Source organism: Lampris incognitus, chromosome 9 (genome assembly GCF_029633865.1).
Source record: "Lampris incognitus isolate fLamInc1 chromosome 9, fLamInc1.hap2, whole genome shotgun sequence".
Classification (NCBI taxonomy): domain Eukaryota; kingdom Metazoa; phylum Chordata; class Actinopteri; order Lampriformes; family Lampridae; genus Lampris; species Lampris incognitus.
The window spans coordinates 12,125,787-12,145,945 of NC_079219.1; the positions used below are offsets into that span (position 1 = coordinate 12,125,787).

General features: G+C 42.2%; 2 protein-coding genes across 3 annotated transcripts; one reads left to right on the forward strand and one right to left on the reverse strand.

The window, feature by feature from the left end:
• Window positions 1-6,003: 6,003 nt before the first annotated feature.
• Window positions 6,004-15,429, reverse strand: LOC130117601 (casein kinase II subunit alpha-like). Of its 2 annotated transcripts, none has more exons than XM_056285716.1 (15): window positions 15,335-15,429; window positions 14,550-14,638; window positions 13,702-13,777; window positions 13,385-13,511; window positions 13,154-13,265; window positions 12,336-12,437; window positions 12,164-12,214; window positions 12,018-12,077; window positions 11,741-11,824; window positions 11,523-11,633; window positions 11,268-11,369; window positions 7,108-7,208; window positions 6,838-6,986; window positions 6,594-6,683; window positions 6,004-6,420 (listed from the first exon to the last, which is right to left on the reverse strand). In XM_056285716.1, exons 4-15 carry the CDS (start codon window positions 13,483-13,485, stop codon window positions 6,305-6,307), a joined length of 1,179 nt encoding a protein of 392 aa, XP_056141691.1. In that variant the 5' UTR covers window positions 13,486-13,511; window positions 13,702-13,777; window positions 14,550-14,638; window positions 15,335-15,429; the 3' UTR covers window positions 6,004-6,304. The 2 variants fall into 2 exon arrangements, with proteins under 2 accessions (XP_056141691.1, XP_056141692.1); XM_056285717.1 differs by lacking the exon at window positions 15,335-15,429 and adding an exon at window positions 15,157-15,259.
• Window positions 15,430-16,014: 585 nt separating this feature from the next.
• Window positions 16,015-19,119, forward strand: LOC130118664 (uncharacterized). Its single transcript, XM_056287105.1, has 10 exons — window positions 16,015-16,091; window positions 16,576-16,637; window positions 16,742-16,774; window positions 16,923-16,973; window positions 17,271-17,321; window positions 17,482-17,532; window positions 17,623-17,673; window positions 18,210-18,668; window positions 18,752-18,790; window positions 18,925-19,119. Exons 1-10 carry the CDS (start codon window positions 16,084-16,086, stop codon window positions 18,936-18,938), a joined length of 819 nt encoding a protein of 272 aa, XP_056143080.1. The 5' UTR covers window positions 16,015-16,083; the 3' UTR covers window positions 18,939-19,119.
• The last annotated feature ends 1,040 nt before the right edge of the window (window positions 19,120-20,159 follow it).

Sequence of the window (20,159 nt, forward strand, 5' to 3'; positions counted from 1 at the left end):
CCAGGCCAATGGCGGAGTTGAACGTTTTCACCAGTCACTGAAGAACGGCCTCAGAGCACACATGGCCCAAGGGTGCTCTTTCACGCAGGCCATCCGTCACACTCTGCTGCACTATCGGGCCACACAGCACTCGACCACAGGCGTCTCCCCAGCCTCTCTCATGCTAGGCCGGGAACTGTGCATGCCCCTTGATAGGCTCCGCCCCTCCACACCTCAGGCACCTCCCTCTGGGGTCAGAGCCTCAGTCACTCGTCAGCAGACGCGGATGAAGCAACGGTTTGACCAGTCAAAATGAACCAGGGTGCCAGACATCAATGTGTCAGACTGGGTCAGGGTCCGCAGGCCCCACAGGGACAATAAAATGGCTTCATACTGGTCCTCTCCTCTCCAAGTCACCCGTCAGCTGGGCCCAGCCACTTACCTCCTCAGCGATGGCACTCGGTGGCACTCCAGTCGTCTACGGAAGGTGTCAGCTCCGCCACACACAGCTGGTGACACAACCATAGCCATTCCCTCAGCATGGCGAGACGCCCCGGGGCTTCATGCAGCTCCTACACGGGCCCCAGACATTTCTGGGCCTCAGCTCCCCCTGCCATCTCCCTCCCCACCTCGGCCTGCCCAGCCTCAGGCCGCCCCGCGACCTGTTCGCACACGTTTACGCCCTGGCCACCTAGAGGACTTTGTGTCAACCTTTCATGTTTGAAATCCTGCCGGGGGAGGGGGGGGGAAATGTTATGTCTGCACACATCGACAGTGCTGCATTTGATTTGGTGCTGTTCTATTGTGCTGGGATCGATTGGTGATGCCTGCGGGCTCTGGGTTGTTTGATCGGGTCTGCCTGTGATGCTGTGTCAGTCTAAATAAAGAATGCAACGTAGCGGTTGTGTTGAGCGACAGCGCTGTGTCCTGACGTGATTTCTAAATACAATACAGGCCCTCTCTGCAGCCTCCATGGAAGATTTGATGGCTTTCCTTTTAGCAGCCCCAGTAATGCCAAGTAGAGTGTAAAGCTTGCACAGTGAGTGTGATGTTCAGTATTAGGGGAATACACCTTTAAGGACACAGGGAGTTATGGGATGGTAAACAGAGCAGCCACTGGAGCGGGAAGGTAGACGAGAGTCAGTCGGATTATGTGCACGTTATGCATGGAGCGAAATAAACATGCCGAAGTTCCACGGCTAATTCAGAAACGGTGTTATAATCTGTGAGAGTGAAAAGTAGGTCATTACAGCGAGCGGCCAGCAAAGCATCTACACCCCATTTCACTGGGCTCACAACATGCCTTCCAGCCTCTCCTCTGGCACTGATCCACCAGCTCCTGGTACTTGGATAACTTCCGCTCATTTGCCTCCTCCATCCGGTCCTCCCAAGAGCCATCAGCTCCACAAGGAATACCTGTTTTGAAGAGGTTGACAATAGCGCTGTCTGGCCTCAACAAGGTTGCCACAGTGTGGTCCGGGAAGCTGAGCTGCCTACCCCCAAGTCGACTCACAGTCCCCAGTTGACTTAAACATAGCAAAATGTGAACTAGCTCCCATTAAAGCATGTGCGGCTGAAAGGTTACAACGCATACTTGTAAAAATCAAAGATAAATATCTTGGAATAACCATAACAAAAGACCAGAACTTTAGAGCAACAGAACATTTTAATCCTTTAATCAAAACAAGTGTGAGCAGAGATTCAACCTCCGGCTTCAAAGGGACTTATCAATTTCGGGAGGATCTTTGATAACAAAGGTAGGGGGCCTGTCTAGATTAATTTATAATGCCCAAGCAATGGATGTACCTGAGGATTGCTGTTCTACAATAGACAAACTTTTATTTAATCTAATCTGTTAAGGTGTAACTTCAATATTACCAAGATTCCACAGAAACGTTCAGCTTTTCATAAACAAATGCTTTTAAGCTGGTCATTAATTTATAAGCACAACTTTTCTCCACATACATATGTAACTGTCCCTAGGAGTGTGCGCGCGTGTGTGTGTGTGTGTGTGTGTGGGCCCTGTGATGGACTGGCAGCCTGTCCAGGGTGTCTCCCCGCTTGCCGCCCAATGGCTGCTGGGATAGGCTCCAGCATCCCCGTGACCCTGAGTAGGATAAGTGGTTTGGATAATGGATGGATGGAACTTTTCTCCACATAAATATGGAACAATGGTGATATACGATTTAAGAATAAGACTATTCAATAGGAGGTGGTTTGACAGAGGCATACTATAAGTTATATTGATGTTAAATGTCAAAGCTACTAATCAATGCATAAGGAATATAATCTTCAGGGAAAGTGTGACTTCTCCTGATGCAGTATTTTCTGGAATAATGGTGCCAAGAAAATACTTGAATAACAAAGTAAAGAAAATGCAATTTCAAAATAATGCACTGATGCTACCCTATTAAGATATGCTTATCTAGATATATAAGATTTCATTTCATTTCATTATTATTTATTCCACTTATGGTAATGCACAGCTCCAGACAGAAACAAGCAATTCATAATCAAACACAAATCAATTTACAAATTCCATGATTGAAAAGGAGCAGGGGGAGGAAAAACCAAAAGGAGCAGGGAGAAGAAAAAGATTGATATTGAAACTAGCTGTAGTTTTTACACAGACAAAGATGAAACTATAATTAATCTTTTCTTGAAACGTGCATATAGCAGTATCTTCTGTACTGATAATAATTAACTTAATACACAGGAAAACCATTAACTTCAACATTGAAAAAGAGCATGTCTGAGAGAGTGTGGATCAATGCAAGTGGACCATGTCCACATATTTTGGTTGTGTCCACATATTCAATCTTTGTTGGAAAAAGTGGGACGTTTGATATCTAGGATCCTGGGCTTTAATATTGACGTGTCTTCCTCTCTGTATCTTGGAGTTCCCCCTAAAAGCTTATGTAAAGGTGATGCCTATCTCCTGAAAAAATTCCTAGTTGCATCTAAAAAAGCTGTCACCAAATGTCTGTGAATGTTTTCATTCATCCAGGTCATGGTTATCCAAAGGAATTGAATCGAGTGCAACTGGACTTGGTATATATCCGTGAAGACGTTTCGTCTCTCATCCAAGAGGCTTCATCAGTTCGTGCCTTTCTGACTAGACCAAGCCAGTCTGACTGGCTGGTGATGAAACTCAGATATTTATCATCTTTGGAGTTGTTATCAGAGCTAACGATGTCCATGGCTCTTTGTGATCCAATGTTAAGCAGCGACGGTCGTTGGAGGTGTTAATTTCGACTTTGTTGGTGCTCCATTCAGTGGTCATGAGTCGTTGGAGCCGTTAGTGACCGACTGTTGTTCTTGGAGGCTAGGCTTCTTGAGTCTCCTGGGTAGAGATGAAAGGACTGCATTGTAAGTGGGAGATAGGTGGTGTCGCAGTTTCCAACAGAGGTTGGAAACTGTGAGGCAATGTTTGCTACGGGATGACACCCTCCACGATAGGACCAACCTCAGCCCAGACCAGATTTGCCAACTACTGGACCTTTGCCTGAACACTACATATTTCCAATTCAGAGGCCAGTTTTACAGACAGAACCACGGCTGTGCAATGGGCTCACCAGTATCGCCCATTGTGGCCAACTTATATATGGAAGAGGTAGAACACAGGGCCCTGAACTCCTTCAGAGGAACACCTCCGAGCCACTGGTTCAGATATGTGGACGACACATGGGTCAAAATCCAAACACAAGAGGTGCAAGCATTTACCAAACACATCAACCAGGTGGACAAGAACATTAAGTTCACAAGGGAAGACGTAAAGAACAACAGTTTGCCCTTCTTGGACTGTGACGTCCACATTGGGGTTTACAGGAAACCTACACACACAGACCAATATCTACTTTTCGACTCACACCACCCTCTGGAACACAAACTGAGCATCATCAGAACTTTGCAACACAGAGCTGACAATGTGCCCAGCAGCACTCAGGCCCAACGAGATGAACACAAACACCTGAGGGGAGCTTTAAAAACCTGCGGCTACCCCAGTTGGACCTTTGTGAAAACTGCAACACGTTCCAAAAAGACCAACCAGGTGAGCGACAAGGAGAAAAGGAACAGAAGGAATAACATGGTCATCCCGTATGTTTCTGGGGTCTCCGAGAAACTCAGGAGAATTTTCAACAAACACCGCATCCCGGTATACTTCAAACCCAGCAACACACTCCGACAAAGACTGGTTCATCCCAAAGACCGTGTACCACACACCCAAAAAAGCAATCTGGTGTATGCTGTACAATTAAATGAGGATTGCACTGACCTATACATAGGAGAAACCAAACAACCACTACGCAAACGGATGGCCCAACACAGAAGGCCAAACTCCTCAGGATAAGACTCAGCAGTCTATCTACACCTAAAGGAGAAGACACACTCCTTCGAGGACAGCAACGTACACATTTTCTGCCCACAGATCTAACTTCTTTGTCTTCTGTGCTGTAGAAACCTTTAAATCCAATAAACACTGTGAATCCATTCACTCTCGAAAATTTGTGAAGCCTTCATTTTCATAACCATGATGTATTGAACCCCCAAGCGTCTGCGTTTTGTATCTTTAGTGTGCCATACCTTGCTTGTGTCCTGTTATCTGTATAATTGTTTTATACATTTGTAATTGTATTGTATTAAAAAACTGGAACGCTTGATCATTACCCATTGATTAAGACAGAAGCCGAGTTTACATGATGATACGGCATTATAATTATAGTTCAAGAGGGAATGAATTCCGTCAGACAATCGGTAGAGTTCGATTTACCAAAAATAAGTGTAAGGTTATGATTATAAGGGCTTTAAACGAGTTCATGAGCGTTACTTCCGGCCGGTTGTGGCGAGATGGGATACAGGAAGTGACGCAAAATCTCGCCGGGCGTATGTCGTTGCTATGGCGATAGCAAGCCTCGCTAACTCCCCCGAGCTACCGCGAGTTTGGACTTTGGTTTTTAAAGCTAGATGAATGATGACTCGCATGAATTAGTTTTACTTAAAATAATAACTTCACTCGATGAAAGCTGTTGACTGTGTATTTTAAACGAAACCCCACCGTTGCTTGTGTAACGCCACATTCGGGTTCGTCACTCGAGATCCTTCCGTGCGTGCGCTCTCACTACCACAACATTGGTTCCGCCCCCGTGAGCGGTTCCGCTCCCGGGCAGCACGGGTTTGCGGCGCAGCGGTGGCCTTTCTACGTCTGCTTACGTCATTACAAGGGAACTCGAGTTCTTTTCTTTTCCGAGGAAACACCGGCATGTTTTCATCTCGCAAGCATGCAGAAAAGAGCCTTACTACCTCAAGTATGCGGGTGCTCTTTAAATCGTCGCCCACGGGTCGGGACATGCCTGGCGTGACGTGTCAACTTTTTGGTGGAGAGGACTATTCCCGTGACTGACGCAGCCTGGGGCGTTAGAAGTGTCTGTTGTAACTACAGCGGCCCTCCAACTGAGATGGGAATATCTTCACAAAAAACAAACAAACAAAAAAAAACCGTTCCAATGTTTGGGAAACAAGTTTCTGTTCAAAACCCACTCATTTAGTTCCAATCTATATTGAACACGATAACATGTAGTGCCCGAAGATACCCGTTTAAATTGTTTATTTCTGAAGGTTTTTTTTGCACGTGATGAAACTCCGCCCAACATAAAACAAAACGTTACAAAATTTTCTATAATCAAAATCATTGGTAAGAGACTTCATAAAAAAACAAACATGAACACATACATACACATACATAAGTGAAAGTAACATAAAATTGGCAAACTATTGACCCTGTGATAATCAGCATTGGGTGCATGCAACCTGACAGTAACTGTAGAATATCTACAAAAGTCCAATTAAAGAATGAACGCCTCTAACAACTTTAAGACATCTCCTGCACATAACAGTAGTGTGTGTGCAACCATCAAGCACTGTAAAGTGGGGTACAACAGACTCCTGACTTGTGAAGTCGTGTAAAGGTTCACAGTGTAATACAACAGCAGGATCCCCCAACAAACGGTTTCAAGCAAGACTGTGTATTTGGAACATACAAAATAAATTTTATTATCCATTCTCTTCATGTCTACATCATATTAGAATTTCTAGACACTGGCATTGTGAAATAACACACCCAAATTAATTTCTAATAATCCTGACAGGTGCAACAATACATTTCTGTCAAGTCCAGATGTCAAAATATAACTGAAGGTGAAAAGCAATTTAATTTTTTTCTTGTTATTGTCAACATAATAAAAAGGGGAGCCATGGCCCTCGGCATCACTAAGAGGTGGGCAGGGCATGGCCATGAGCACACACAAATACAGGTGAGAAGGTGGCTTCAGGGTTGGGCCCCAGTGGCTGCTGGGACTTGTGTGGCAAGAGTGTTGGGGGCAGAGATGACAGGTGATCCAGCAATGTTAGCCAGTGGCTGTGAGGAGGACATTGAGGTGATTCCTAGAGGTGACAGGACGTTTATTAAGCATTTATTTTTTTGCTTGAATGTGAATAAAAATCTCAAGTTACAGATCCAAGTATTTACAACTTGGTGTTTAATACGGAACCACTTTCAATGTTCTTACCAAACATCCTGTGGTTTACAGATAGGAGCACAGTAAAACATGACTAACCTGCCATCATACTTGAAGAGCTAACTGGTGTTGAACTGGCAGCCATCCCTCCAGGGGTTGCCCCCCTTCCCTGATCTTTCACGATGGGATCTGAGAACAGAGGTACACTTGAGCATCTCATAAAGTGAGTATATAGGATAACAATAGCCATTCACAGAATTAATGTGCCTTGAAGTTATTAGATATAAAGCCAAGCATTAAAATAGAAAAAGCAGATTGGCCTACTTATATCAATTACACTTACAGAAATAGGGGTGATCCATGGCCTCCCTAGCTGTGAGGCGGGCTTGATGGTCATAGCGCAGGAGTTTGTCCAGAAAGTCCAGAGCCTCTGTGCTGACCAAGTGCTGGTTTTCACTGTGCACAAACCTCTCCCACCTTTTGCGGGAGTGTCTAAAAATACACGAGGGATGGGGGACAAGGAAAATGAAGTATGAACCAGCTCAACACATTCAGTAAAAAAGGATAAAATTTCAATACATTCATGAAGTCAACAACACTGGGATGTTCTTACCTGCCCAGAATGTCATTGAACCGTGGATCTAATTCAATGTTGTACTTATCAATGTAGTCGTACAGGTCCTCTGTGCCAAGGACTTTTGCAATTCGTACAAGCTTTAAAAAAAAAAAATTAAAAAAAAATTAAAATATAAAAACATAATTCGTGTTCACCTGTTAAAATATGCACAGATTGACATGTCTGTATTTGCAATGGAAAAGGGGTCTCTGAGTCATTGTAAAATAGTTTATTAGGGTGGTTTGACTTATGATAGCCATTTACGTCATAGATTTGGTGTTCACTTTTGATAGCTAAACGAAGTGATGTGAACAGAATTTTAAATGTACAAATCCCGTATGAGCAAATGACAGCTTCAAGAAGGAAAACGTCTTCACCTTAATAATGTACATTTCCTATTCGTCTTTTTCTCATTTTTGGCATTTCATTTGATTCAAATGTCTATTTAGGTTTGTTAAACAACTGAACTGAATTAACTGATAATAAAAAAGCCATTTGCCATATTGGGTTGGGTGGTAACCAAATACAAGTTATGTTGTTGTGTACTGAGAATACACAACAACATTAAGTATCTGCATTCAGTCTATGTTACAATTTGAAATGCCAGTATTCAGTTTAAAGTTACTTAATACAGTTTGAGAAAACTTTCAGAATACTTCCCTCCTAATCAGCATCGACATTACGGGTGTTCATTACTGTGTTCAGGTTTTGCTGGTGGGCGAGCACATAAAAATCACAAAAATGAAAACCAAATGGAAGGAAACTGCCTTTTAAAAGGTTAGGCTGCAGTCTGCAACTCAGCAAAGATAAAACAAGGAAAACATCTTATTTGCCACAATAGATTCTCTCTAGGGATCATATTTCATGTAGTGCGTTTGTGTCTGCACGCAGTTTCAGCATGTACATTTGTATTTATCCATCAGTCCATTTCTCGTTCATGCAACAAAATCAGGGCTCTGGGATGCAACCAAAAATCTGTCAAATGCGACTAAACATTTTCATTAGTTACACCAGTGCGTCTATAATTTAGCAGGTCGGTGTGTGCGCATGCGTGTGTGTGGTGTAGCGTTAATTTTCCCCACCCGCATTCTGCGAAGACATCCAACTCCGCCTCTGATTGGCTCTGACTCGGACATTCTTCCCCTAACCATCTCACTCCTCGTGCCTAAACCTAACCAATCTAACAAACGAAGGCAAGAAGTACGAGCCAATCAAAGGCAAAGTAGGGCGGGCCTTAGCGGAATGTGGGTGGGAAAATAAGGTGTTTTCAGGTATGTTCTTCTTCTTTGCATTTTTTCTGGCAGATTGCTATACACTTTAAAGGTGCATATCGCCACCTATCGTACCTGAGCATGTAGAACAGGATTTAGTTTACATTTTGAGGCACGTTAGTATGGATGGAGACAATTTCTGGGACCGTGCCCTGTACTCCTCCTTGAGCAACATCACAACCTTAAAACATACCGATAATTTTTTTTTTTGGACCCCCCCCCTTTTTTTTTCTCTCTCCTCAACTGCATCTGGCCAATCACCCCACTCTTCTGAGCTGTCCCGATCTTTGCTCCATCCCCTCTGCCAATCCGGGGAGGGCTGCAGACTACCACACACCTCCTCCGATACATGTGGAGTCGCCAGTCGCTTCTTTTCACCTGACAGTGAGAAGTTTTGCCAGGGGGACGTAGCATGTGGGAGGATCACACTATTCCCCCCAGTTCCTCCTCCCCCCGCAACAGGCGCCCTGACCGACCAGAGGAGGCACTAGTGCAACGACCAGGACACATACCCACATCTGGCTTCCCACCCGCAGACACAGCCAACTGTGCCTGTAGGGACGCCCGACCAAGCCGGAGGTACCACAGGGATTCGAATTGGCAATCCCCATCTTGGTAGGCAACTGAATAGACCGCCACACTACCCAGACGCCCAACATACCGATAATTCAAAATGAAGAGAACTACTGATTTTTTCAACAAGAAAAATGCTGCCGTGCCAGTTACACCTGTCCCCCGGCCCTGAAAGGCCCAGATTAGGCATCATCAGCGGAGGTAGCCTTACAAAACTGTATTATCGGGGTGACAAAAGGCACGGTGACAAATTTTGGACGCACCTAAATTATGTGATGGTGCAACTAAATGAAAAAGATAGGTGCACCAGTGCAACCAATGTAAATAGTTAGTCAGAAGCCCAGTCACCCACGATAAAACTTATGTCCTGGTGCCGACCCTTTTCCTCATAAAAAAAAAAAAAAAAAAAAGAGTCAAATCAGTAAGCACACTTCCTCCTGCATGCACCACACGTTGTTAAGGCACAGCAGTAAATGGCAGATGTTCTACACATACTGAGATAATGACATGGGGATACCAGTAACACCAATGACTTAACAATATGACATAATATTGGTGATACAGCACAACTGTTTCACATATGGCTTTTGAAGGTGTACTCTAAATGGAATCTGAATGAGTTACTCTGAGTATTATAACTTAATACATTAGAGTATTCTGTATTCAGGCATTAAAAACTTTTTCAAATTAGTCTGCCCAACCCTGTTGCCAAGTTAAACTCTTTCACACTGTTCCAGTGGAAACCCGTTATAATTTCAAATGAAACATTAGAATGGCTTTACAAACAAGCCCGCTAAACTGTAAATAAAAACACTACACAAGCGACGCTGCACTTTCAGATGGGCTCAGTGAACTGAACATCAACAATGGAAGCGATATGCTTTAAGAACCTGGGATGGGTTGCACCAACTGGTCTTTATTAAGCCTGGTCCTAACTGCTAAGTTGGTCTTAGTTAAGACGAGTCTTTAGAATGGACTTAACGTCAGTTGCACCAACCAAACTTAAGCCTAGTCTTAACTATGTCCTGTCTCAGTGATGCACATCCATATGAATGCCCAAGCGAGTGTGACTATCACCTAGCAGCATGTGTTGCAAGGATACATTGTTAACAATTTCCCGCTGTCTTGCTAATTTGTAGCTAATCATTTCTAATTTGTGGCAACGTTATGAAGGATCAAAGAAAAAGAAAAGTCAATTTCACAGACACTAAGATAAGAAAATTAATAGAGCTGTACAGCCAGCACAAGAAAACGCTGACTGCTAAGCAGTCCAACGTAATAACCAATACGAAGAAGCAGCTGACTTGGAGAGAAATAACAGGCCATAAATTACTGTTGAACGATTGTTTATTAGTTTGTTAGTTTAAAAATAGCTATTTTAAAAACACCGTGCAAGGCGGAGGCTCGGTGCCAGCGACACCCTGCGGATGGCCCGACAGGTGGTAGACTTGTGGACACTGATCATGTCTCCAACTGTGTTTTGAAATGCACTGTTTGCATAAAAACGAAGTGCTATTTAGCAGCTGCAATGCGGGTGACAACGCTGCATTGTGGTGCGACACAAACTGCAAGTCCGGTGACAGCTCTTCAATAAGTTCAAATAGACTTCTCCTACAGAATCGAAACCTCTCAATCAGCTCCTCATCGTTGTATAAGCCCGCTCACTGTAAAGTCGATATACAAGACGCACCATGATCAGCATTACAAGCAGTGTTGTTTAAAGTCATTACTATAGAAACAGCCTAGATTTTGACTTTACACCTGCTGCTGACTAGCTTTAAGGTTTACGCTCAGTCTTAGCGAGAAGAAGGCTCAAGCCTAGATGGTGCAACTGGTATAAGTATTAGGTCGGACTTAGAATGCCAAGTTATGACCGACTTAGTTTAAGACCAGGCATAAGCTCTGTTGGTGCAACTGGCCCCTGGTCTACTTTGACTGCATTATAATTGAAATACACCCATTTTGGTTTGAACGTCATTCTGTTTAGTGACAAAATGGGTTGAAAATCTACATACATTCCTGCCCGTTTCTCAAACAACAGCTATTAAAATACCTTCTACACCCATTGCAAAGCAGCTAAGACTTAAAAAAAAAGTGTCAGTACTGGGCATCTCTCAGGTAAAACTGTTTAAATGTGAAATAGAATGATGCTGCCAAAGAGAAAAGCTGAGCAAATGCTTTCCTGTATGAGTTAAGATAGAAAAAAAGAAAAGTCACATTAACGGTTCCTTGCCTATTGCAGCCAGATGTTGGGTTAGCACTACAACAAAAGGTGGCATGTTGTTAAAAAATTAGTTGATGTATTCTTCATACCTGATCATAGTTGTCATGTCCATGGAAGAAGGGCTCCTTCCGGAAGATCATGCTAGCAAGCATGCATCCCAAACTCCACATGTCTAAACTGTAGTCATACATCTATAACAAAACATAATGAAAAAAGGTGTCATGCTGCCTAAGATTGTATTTTGATGCAAACTGTCTATTCATATATTAAGCCTAATAACATTTTCATCCTGTGGTTCCAGGTTGGTGTAACCACACTTTTAGAAGGAGGACGCAGAGGCTCACCTGGTAGTCCACCAGCAGTTCAGGTCCTTTGAAGTACCTAGAAGCCACTCTCACATTGTACTCCTGGTTAGGGTGGTAGAACTCGGCCAAGCCCCAGTCAATCAGGCGGAGCTAAAAACAAATAAACACAGAGTGCAATGCATTTTGTAGAAGCTACTTGCTTGTTTCACTGCAGCCAAAAATGGTATGGAAAAAGCAGAAAGAACGTGACACTAAACCTTTCGATGCTCGTGGTCAATCATTACATTGTGTGGCTTGACATCTCTGTGCATTATACCCATACTGTGGCAGTAATCCAGGGCCTAACCAAGAAACAAGCAGCAGGTTATAGTTACAGGCAAGTCACAGCAAATGGTACTCTGAATTTACAACTATTATCAACTTGGACCCTTGTAAACAGGTCCATGGCAAATAGATAATAGTCGGAAGCAAACAGGCAGCCAGATTTAAGTAACGCAAGGGTTACAAATCAGCACCAAAAGCTGACTCTCTTACCTTCAAGATTTCATACATGTAGAACCGTATGTCGAAGTCAGATAAGGTCTGATACAATTGCTAGGGGAAAAAATGCAATCATCATTAAATAAAATTGCATATCGAATGTATCACAAAGCAACATACCAAAATACTTTTATCCCTACCTTGAAGTCTGTATTGTTGACATGTTCAAAAACCAGAGCAGGGGTCCGTGACTATAAAGAAAAATATATACTTAAATCAGAAAAGATCACAAGGGTGTTCTCATGAGTGACACCGTGTAACAATATTTACTCAAACTGTTATATAATAAGTGGTAACAACAAAAACACTTACCACAGGATCTTTAACAATATCTAACAGTGAGATGATGTTTGGACCACCCCTCAGATTCTCCAGGATCTTGATTTCTCTCTTGATTTTCTTTTTTTTGACCGGCTGTCGATGAAGGCATTTTTGTGAGACATGAAATTTCTATTTAAATGCATGGCATCTACAATGCTTTGTATGTTTAAAATGTAGAACGAGTAGGATTTTCCTAAAAATCAATGTATAGACTCATACAAAAAGAATCCCCCTCAATCATCACTTATGACACACTAGACGTATGTGGCAGTGTCTGTATCTTCAGAGACCATGTCCTCTGCTTGTATTTTCTTATTTTGCTGTGTACGGGACGTTTCTGGGCACTAACCTTTGGGAAGCGGGGACTCCTATAAAAACGTAGCAACCAGGTGCCAGATCGAGATCGTAAGCATGCATCTAAGAGGAAGCTATGACAATGGCAGACACAGCGTCGAAGAAGCAAATATAGCGAGGTAAAACGCCAAGCGGACAAAGCACGTTCCAAAATGAGAGTGAATCTGGGGTTGGCTTTCACCTGCTGGTGAGCACTGACAGAGAGGATGGGAATGAAGAGTGACGAAGAGTTGGCCTGTACACTCGGATGTGTTCTGGCAACTGCGGTCAGGGGGCATGCACTTCTGGTGTCGTTAAACTGGGGAGGAGGGGCTAACTTTGAATGTTGTGTTTACAAACGACAACTGACAAATCCTATTTGTTCTACCTTTAAACATGATTGCTGAAGTTGGAAAACTGCAAAAGCCTTTCCACAGAAACAAAATGCCAAGACAGTTGATCAAAGATCTAAATACCTTTAGGATTTTCACAACGACCTTTTCATTGTTTGTGATGTTAATGGCTTCAAACACCTCACTGTATTTCCCTCTGCCAAGTTTCCTGACTAATTGATAGTCATCTTGATTCCTGAAAATAAAAGTTGTGGTGAACATTGCTGAATTGTCTTAACTGAATATGTAAAGCATATACAAGATAAAAAAGACTATATCACTCAACCTTCAGAAAACAATTCTCCTCATCCTTACCCCCATTCTACAACATGGGACTCATAGTCCCAATATTCCCGAGGCCGCTGTGTGTTTACATCAGGGTAAACTCGAGAACGACTTGGAACAGGGCCAGACATATTCTACACAGGATCTACTCTCTCCCCTAAGGCAAAAAAACAAACAAAAAAACAAAAACAAAACAATAGCATTAAAATTACTTAACATATCAATTTTCACATAGAAATTATTTCTACACAAAATTTCACACAAACATTGCCCAAGGTACACTACTGGATACCTTTGCAAAATAAAATCATATCAAAGAGGTAGCCTAATTAATTTTATAATAATACCTTGGAGGTTTCCTCCAGGAAGATGGTGATTGAGGTGTTTGTAGGAGCAGTTGTGATGCCTTGTATAGAAAGAAAACTAGATGGACAAATGGATATGAAACAGACAGAGATAATCAGGCCTAAAATACGCAATTAACTTCAATATTTTCAACATTATACGCAAGAGAGAAAAGCTAATGACATTCTGGAAAACAAGTGTTGATCTAGGATTTAATTACATGTCAGAAATTTAGGTTTGCTATACTGTTGCAATCACTATTGCTCAGTGTAAAAGCAAATAATGAATATTACAAGCTATGAACATATTTCTAAATATGAATGAAATATTCAAAGACGGAAAAAATTCAAACTGAAACAGTCCCACATGCTTAAAGGGCAAAGAGACAATGCTGCACATAACTATGCACATAGCTTGTACTGAAGAGATTTTTCAGGATGATAAATTTAAAAAAATTCCTCCATTCATTTTCGATACCCATTTAATCCAATTTAGGGTCATCGGGGGGGGGGGGGGGGGGGGGCTGGAGTCTTTCCCAGAATGCACTGGGCAGAAGAAAGGCACATGCTTTGCATAGGTCACCTGTCCATCACAGGGCCCACATACACAGTCACTCACACCATTTACACCTAAGGGCAATTTAGAGACTCAGTTCCCCAAACACGCATGTTTATGGAGGGAGGAAACACAAGTAAGAAAACCCACGCAAATACGGGGAAAACATGCAAACTCCACACACATGGGCTAGGATGGAACCCCGAATCCCTCTTCAAGTGGCAGTGCTAACCACAAAGCCACCGTGACGAAAAAAAAATGTGTCTGATTGTCAGGATTTGAAAGATGGGCAGACCTGTGTTTTAAAGGGGGCATCCGACCACTAATCAGGGGGTACAGGGTTCAGTATAGTCATCACTGGGATTTACACCAACGCAATATCACCTGTTAGAGAAAATAAAAAGATTATTCACGATCAGTAACGTCAATTTCGCAAAAAAGGCTTACGATATTAACTTATTGACATGATTGGTTTTGAATGAATCAAATCCTTCTGTATGCCCAGCATCTCATATATATATCCCCCCCCCCCCCGGTGCAAAACCCTTCTTCGGATCGCACACTTGGCACTTTAACCCAAGTGTGCGCAAGGCCTACAGAAGTAGTTAGCAAGCTAGCTGTGCTAACTAGCTACAGCGCCAGCTAGCTAGCTGGCCAGATCCTCGACAGCGAAGGGAAAAGCCGGGTGGAAAGTGACAATCGATTTCGAACTTAATCGCCGGGATTTCTCAAGGCCGTGGCGCCGAGAGGCGGCCATTCGCATCGAATCAGTAACACAAATAATCTGATCGGTATCGTCAAGAGAACGGACGATAAAACGCTTCGAACAATTTATTTCCACAAATGCAAAAAAAAAATCTGCTAAGCTAGCAGGCTAAGGGGGGAGGTGAATAGCTGGCTACCTCGCGAGGCAACAGCCTGACAACGCCTTCGGAAACCCGTCTCCCGACACTGTTATCGAACAGCAGTGCGACAAAGCGCCCATCTTAGCTCTCGCTGAGGTATTTCCCCGTGCGTAAAACACCCATCAGTCCTTCGACTCCATCACAGTTTGTAGTTAAATAACCCAATTTATATTACCTCTCAACGTTGTTAGGTAGTCAATATGGCGAAGCCCGGGATCAAAAGCTTAGTGTCAGGAGTCTTTCCGGAAGAGGGCGCTCTTTTTTTCTTCTTCTTCGCGGAAGTCACCGAAGCGGCTGCTCGCCGCCACCAACAGGTCTGGCTTCCTTCCCTCCTCGGAAGTTCGAGTGGAATTTGAATTTGGGAAATTAAATACGAAATCCACGTACTTGCACTTTTTGTTTTGCAGCATATCTCCTCAATTGATATGGGCTGTAAAATACTCCCAGCCAAGTACTTGGCTTGACAATAACCCAGCACTGGACAGTTTGATAGAGATGAACTATACCGCAGACAATACGTGCTTTGTGCCAGTATTGGAAAGGCCATTTTAATCACACAGGAAAAGCCGGAGGCGTTGTCTTTGAACCATGATCCGTCTGTAATTAGCACACAATACAGACCCCGGCTGTTCCCTCGGTGTGTCTCTTCTGCGCATTGAGGACACCTGTTTTAATATTGAGCTAATATTGTGAACGGATCTTTGTTTACCGAGCGGGGGCTGTAATTATTGCTCATTTTCTGCTTAATTTTAAAGCAGTCCCACAGTCACGCACTGTTAGGGCCACTGAAACGGCCCTTGACGTGAAATGGAGTCTGAAACCCCCCCCCCCCCAAAAACTTGACAAAACCAGGATCAGCAGTATATAAACCCCTGCTGTGCCCTTTTTGCACATAGTGAGTATTGCTGGAAACTGAGAGCTAAAATGGAGCTGTAAGTTGTTTTTTGTGCCATATGTTGATTCATTTACCGTGTATCTTTTCAGTGAGAGAGAAGAGAGAGAGAAACATTGTAATAACCGAGGTAGATAGAAAGATACATAAAGAGAGAGAGAGAGAGAGAGAGAGAGAGAGAGAGAGAGAGAGAGAGAGAGAGAGGAGAGAGAAACATTGTAATAACCGAGGTAGATAGAAAGATACATAGAGAGAGACAGAGACAGAGAGAGAGAGAGAGAAACATTGTAATAACCGAGGTAGATAGAAAGATACATAGAGAGAGAGAGGGAGACGAGACAGAGAGAGAGAGAGACAGAGACAGAGAGAGAGAGAGAGAGAGAGAGAGAGAGACAGAGAGAGAGAGAGAAACATTGTAATAACCGAGGTAGATAGAAAGATACATAGAGAGAGACAGAGACAGAGACAGAGAGAGAGAGCTTTGTGAAATTACAACAAAAAAAATTGTTTTATTCATGGTTTAGGTTCCAGTACTGCTTGTTACTTCTTCCTCTAGCAACTGTTGTGTGGACCACTCCAATAAGAGGTAAATTAAAGTATAAGTAATGTCATAATTATTGTAATGCACAGTTATTTTAACGTCAACAAATGCAATACGGAATAATTGTTTCGATGTTTTCTTTTATCAAGACCAAAGTAAAAATGTGTTCAGCTTCCTGAATGGTGAGCCTTGTTTTTATCTTAATTAGATTCTGAACAAATTTTTGTTTCATATTAAAATACTGTTAACTTTGCTATATTTCCGATTGAATCACTTTACTGAAAGTTGATGTTGCAAAGTAATCGAGCTGTTCCTTCGCCATCGTTATAGATGCACTCGACGATGCTCCTGCTGAAAAGATATCGCCTGGAGATTTCGCAGGTCTGTAAATCAAATTTACAAAACAAAACATTTTCACACTTTCAAAGAGTTGCTGTTAAACTTTACCAAATACTGACTTTAGGATTATTTTTTTTGGAGGGTTAAAAAAAAAAACAACTAAAAAAACAAAAAAAGCCCAAACCAGAATAGATAAGTTATTTGTCTTCACATTTGCTTTTATAGTAACAATTCGTTTTCAGATGAACCCTAGCAAGATTAAAACAGCGAGTCTGATATTATGACTGTTGTGTAGCGTACTCTCAATGACCATTACCATATATTGCTTCTTTTCCACAGTGCACCGTCCAACCCCTACAAGTAAACCTAGACAAGAGGACAATTCTGAAGGTACGTCTAGTTTTTCCCTTTTGAAGCTAAAATACGCCTGACAAACGGTGGTACAGAGGAGAATATCAACATTACACCTGCATCTCTTCTCATTTTGTCATCCGCCATTTACAGTTTTCATGTTCAGCTCATACTCAGATGCTGTGCTGCTTGTTCACAGATATCTCACAGAGAGCGTCCACAGAGAGTGGTCAGTCCCATGAGTTCATAGGTACGTGGACTATAGTGCAACGTGTTTTATAGAAGATATTCCATACCCAGTAGATTCAAATAAGGTTGTTTTTTTTTTTAAATCCCTCAGATCCCGGTCTATCTGCAAAAAACCTTGGGGGTGAAAGCAGAGAAAGCAGAGGTACAGTGGTCTACATTAATATACCATTAAGGTTATAACTGATGTTATTACCCATGCACAAGTGCGTGCGCGCGCACACACACACACACACACACACACACACACACACACACACACACCTTCTCAACAGAGGAACAAGCTTACTGGCATGTTCCTTTTTTTTCTAAACGTTTGCTTTTTACAGTAATTTGCAATCATGCCATTCTTTATTTCTGACTTTTCTCTACAGATACTATACTGTAAAACTCTGGTTTCATCCCCAGTAACATAGTATTACTGTGGGATTATAGCTCTTAAAATGGCACACAAAAAAACCAAACCAAAAACCCTGATTAAACATCCTTAAGCAAAAGCATAATTTGCATGCATATACTCATCTCTCTTTATTCACATCAGCAAAACTGGTAATGAAGTTTAAAAGAAATAGTTTGCTGATGCAGATGTTGTAGTTGTAAGCCATTTTTAAAGGTGAAACAATTAATCTGTTGTTGAAACAGCAAAAAAAAAAAAAAAGCACCAGCTTTTCCTCTTTCCAGATGCTTTACAAGATACTAGCAGCCAAGAGACCAAGGTTCCACATCCTGTGGGGAAAGCCGAGGCACCACCTGTTAAGAGGGCCCAGGTAGACACAGACACCATGATGTCCATGGACAAGCCCAGCAGACAGGTTCCAGGCCACGGAAACAAAGAGCGGAGTGGTACTCACAGGGTCTTGGTGGAGACGGACACAGCACGTAGAGTACACATTGATTTTAATAGTGAGGAGGGAGTGATGGTAAACGGGCGGGGGGCTGACCATATTTCGAGAAGACAACATACTGCAGTCAGTGGAGTCCAAGTGACTGAAAAGGCCAGCCAAGACATCAGCCTGCAGAGTAAAGAGTGGCCAGGAGATCGGTTCCTCAGCAGTGGAGAACAGCGAGATCTGGACAGTGTGGAAGCTGCCGGCGGTAGACCTGCTGCAGCAGGTAACAGCAGATATGTAGACTATGATGGTAAGACCTGATCCTGCATGAAGTTATACTAAAGAGGTGTCTATTCTAAGAGACAAAAACAACTCGTCTTAATTTCTCCATAGAAACCAGAGAATTCATCAGTGTTGAGAAGTATCCAGGTGGTAAGTTCACGAGTTTTGGTTTTTTTTGCCATTGGTGAATAACGGACAAGGGTTGTATAGCCATAACTGCTGATGAGAACAACATGGTTCTTTGTCCTCCAGTCAAATTCTTTGTTCTTTATCTCCTTTAAAAGCACATGGTGCGTAATTTGTCTGCACCCGAGCCACTGGGTGGAATGAGACACCGGCTCCTCCCAGCAAACTTTGCATCTGCTGAGATCTCTCCCTCTACTAACCAAGGCCGAGGAGACGGCTCTCCGGCACGTCCACACATTTTCTGTAACAGCACGAGGGGGATTTTTTTCATGCTTTGATTAATAAATGTTAACCTCATATACAAATACTATGTCCAAGTATTTTCTCCGTGCCCCTTCTTGTGTTGGAGTGAATGACCTGCTGACTTTCAGTTCTTTTTTTTCCTTTCTTTTTCGGGCTTCAGAGTAATTTCTTGAATGGCCGCTGATGTGGGTAAAAGTGAGTCAACAGCTCCATTCTGTTGACTCATAGGGAACAGACAAACAGATTGAAAGACGCATATCAAAATATCTCCTGGGACTTTTTTATCCAAGTTTAACTTTATTCTGTCATGTGATACTGTAAAGCAAAGAAAGAAAAAAAGAAAGAAAGGGACATACTCTATCATAACCTGCAGGGCATACTTATGGCATCGCTTCATAGTCATACAATTAAACCAAGCAAACAATTAGAAGTGTCTTATCAGTTGGGGTTATGATAGCTTACTCATGATACCCTCTATCAAATATCCAATATTGTTACCAAGATGGCTCATGAGATTAATCGCAATGATGTTTTTTTGGGCGGAGCCCAGTTAATTTGTAACTTTTCAAATTGTGCAGTTGTTTAAACATCTGGTTTCACTGTGACAGAGTAAATTAGTTGATAAAGTGGCACCAAACTCGCTGTACAGAAAATGTAGAAATGACCTTTTTTGTACAGCGGCCTTTTCTTTCCTGGGTTATACTACATGATAGTGATTAAGTTGACATTGTAAATACAACTGGTTGACATTAAATTACACCTTTCAAAGCTGTATCTAAATGCTAAAACATTACAAAAATACTAAAAATACTTTACAAATATAATGGGAAAAGAAAAACAAAGTCAACAACGTTTGAATGGAATACAAATCCACTACATGCCAAATGCACAGATTTTATTATATATATATATATATATGTGTGTGTGTGTGTGTGTATATATGTGTATATATATATATATATATATATATATATATAGCGTTTTTTTTCCAAAACCGTAAACGGTGTTGTTATAAGTGCTCAACTAAGGAGGAGCGGAATATCAATACTGATACAGGAAAAAAAGTTTAATACATTGCAGTACAGGCCTG

Excerpts from the sequence above, each read along its gene's own strand:
- LOC130117601 (XM_056285716.1), bottom strand. The coding sequence starts at position 13,485 with ATGTCTGGCCCTGTTCCAAGTCGTTCTCGAGTTTACCCTGATGTAAAC. Across the intron at positions 12,078-12,163 it reads TCAACAATACAGACTTCAAG|CAATTGTATCAGACCTTATC; the intron begins GTAGGGATAAAA and ends TTTTTCCCCTAG. Across the intron at positions 6,421-6,593 it reads CTCTTCAAGTATGATGGCAG|GAATCACCTCAATGTCCTCC; the intron begins GTTAGTCATGTT and ends TGTCACCTCTAG.
- LOC130118664 (XM_056287105.1), top strand. Across the intron at positions 17,674-18,209 it reads TGAAAGCAGAGAAAGCAGAG|ATGCTTTACAAGATACTAGC; the intron begins GTACAGTGGTCT and ends TCCTCTTTCCAG. Across the intron at positions 18,669-18,751 it reads CAGATATGTAGACTATGATG|AAACCAGAGAATTCATCAGT; the intron begins GTAAGACCTGAT and ends ATTTCTCCATAG.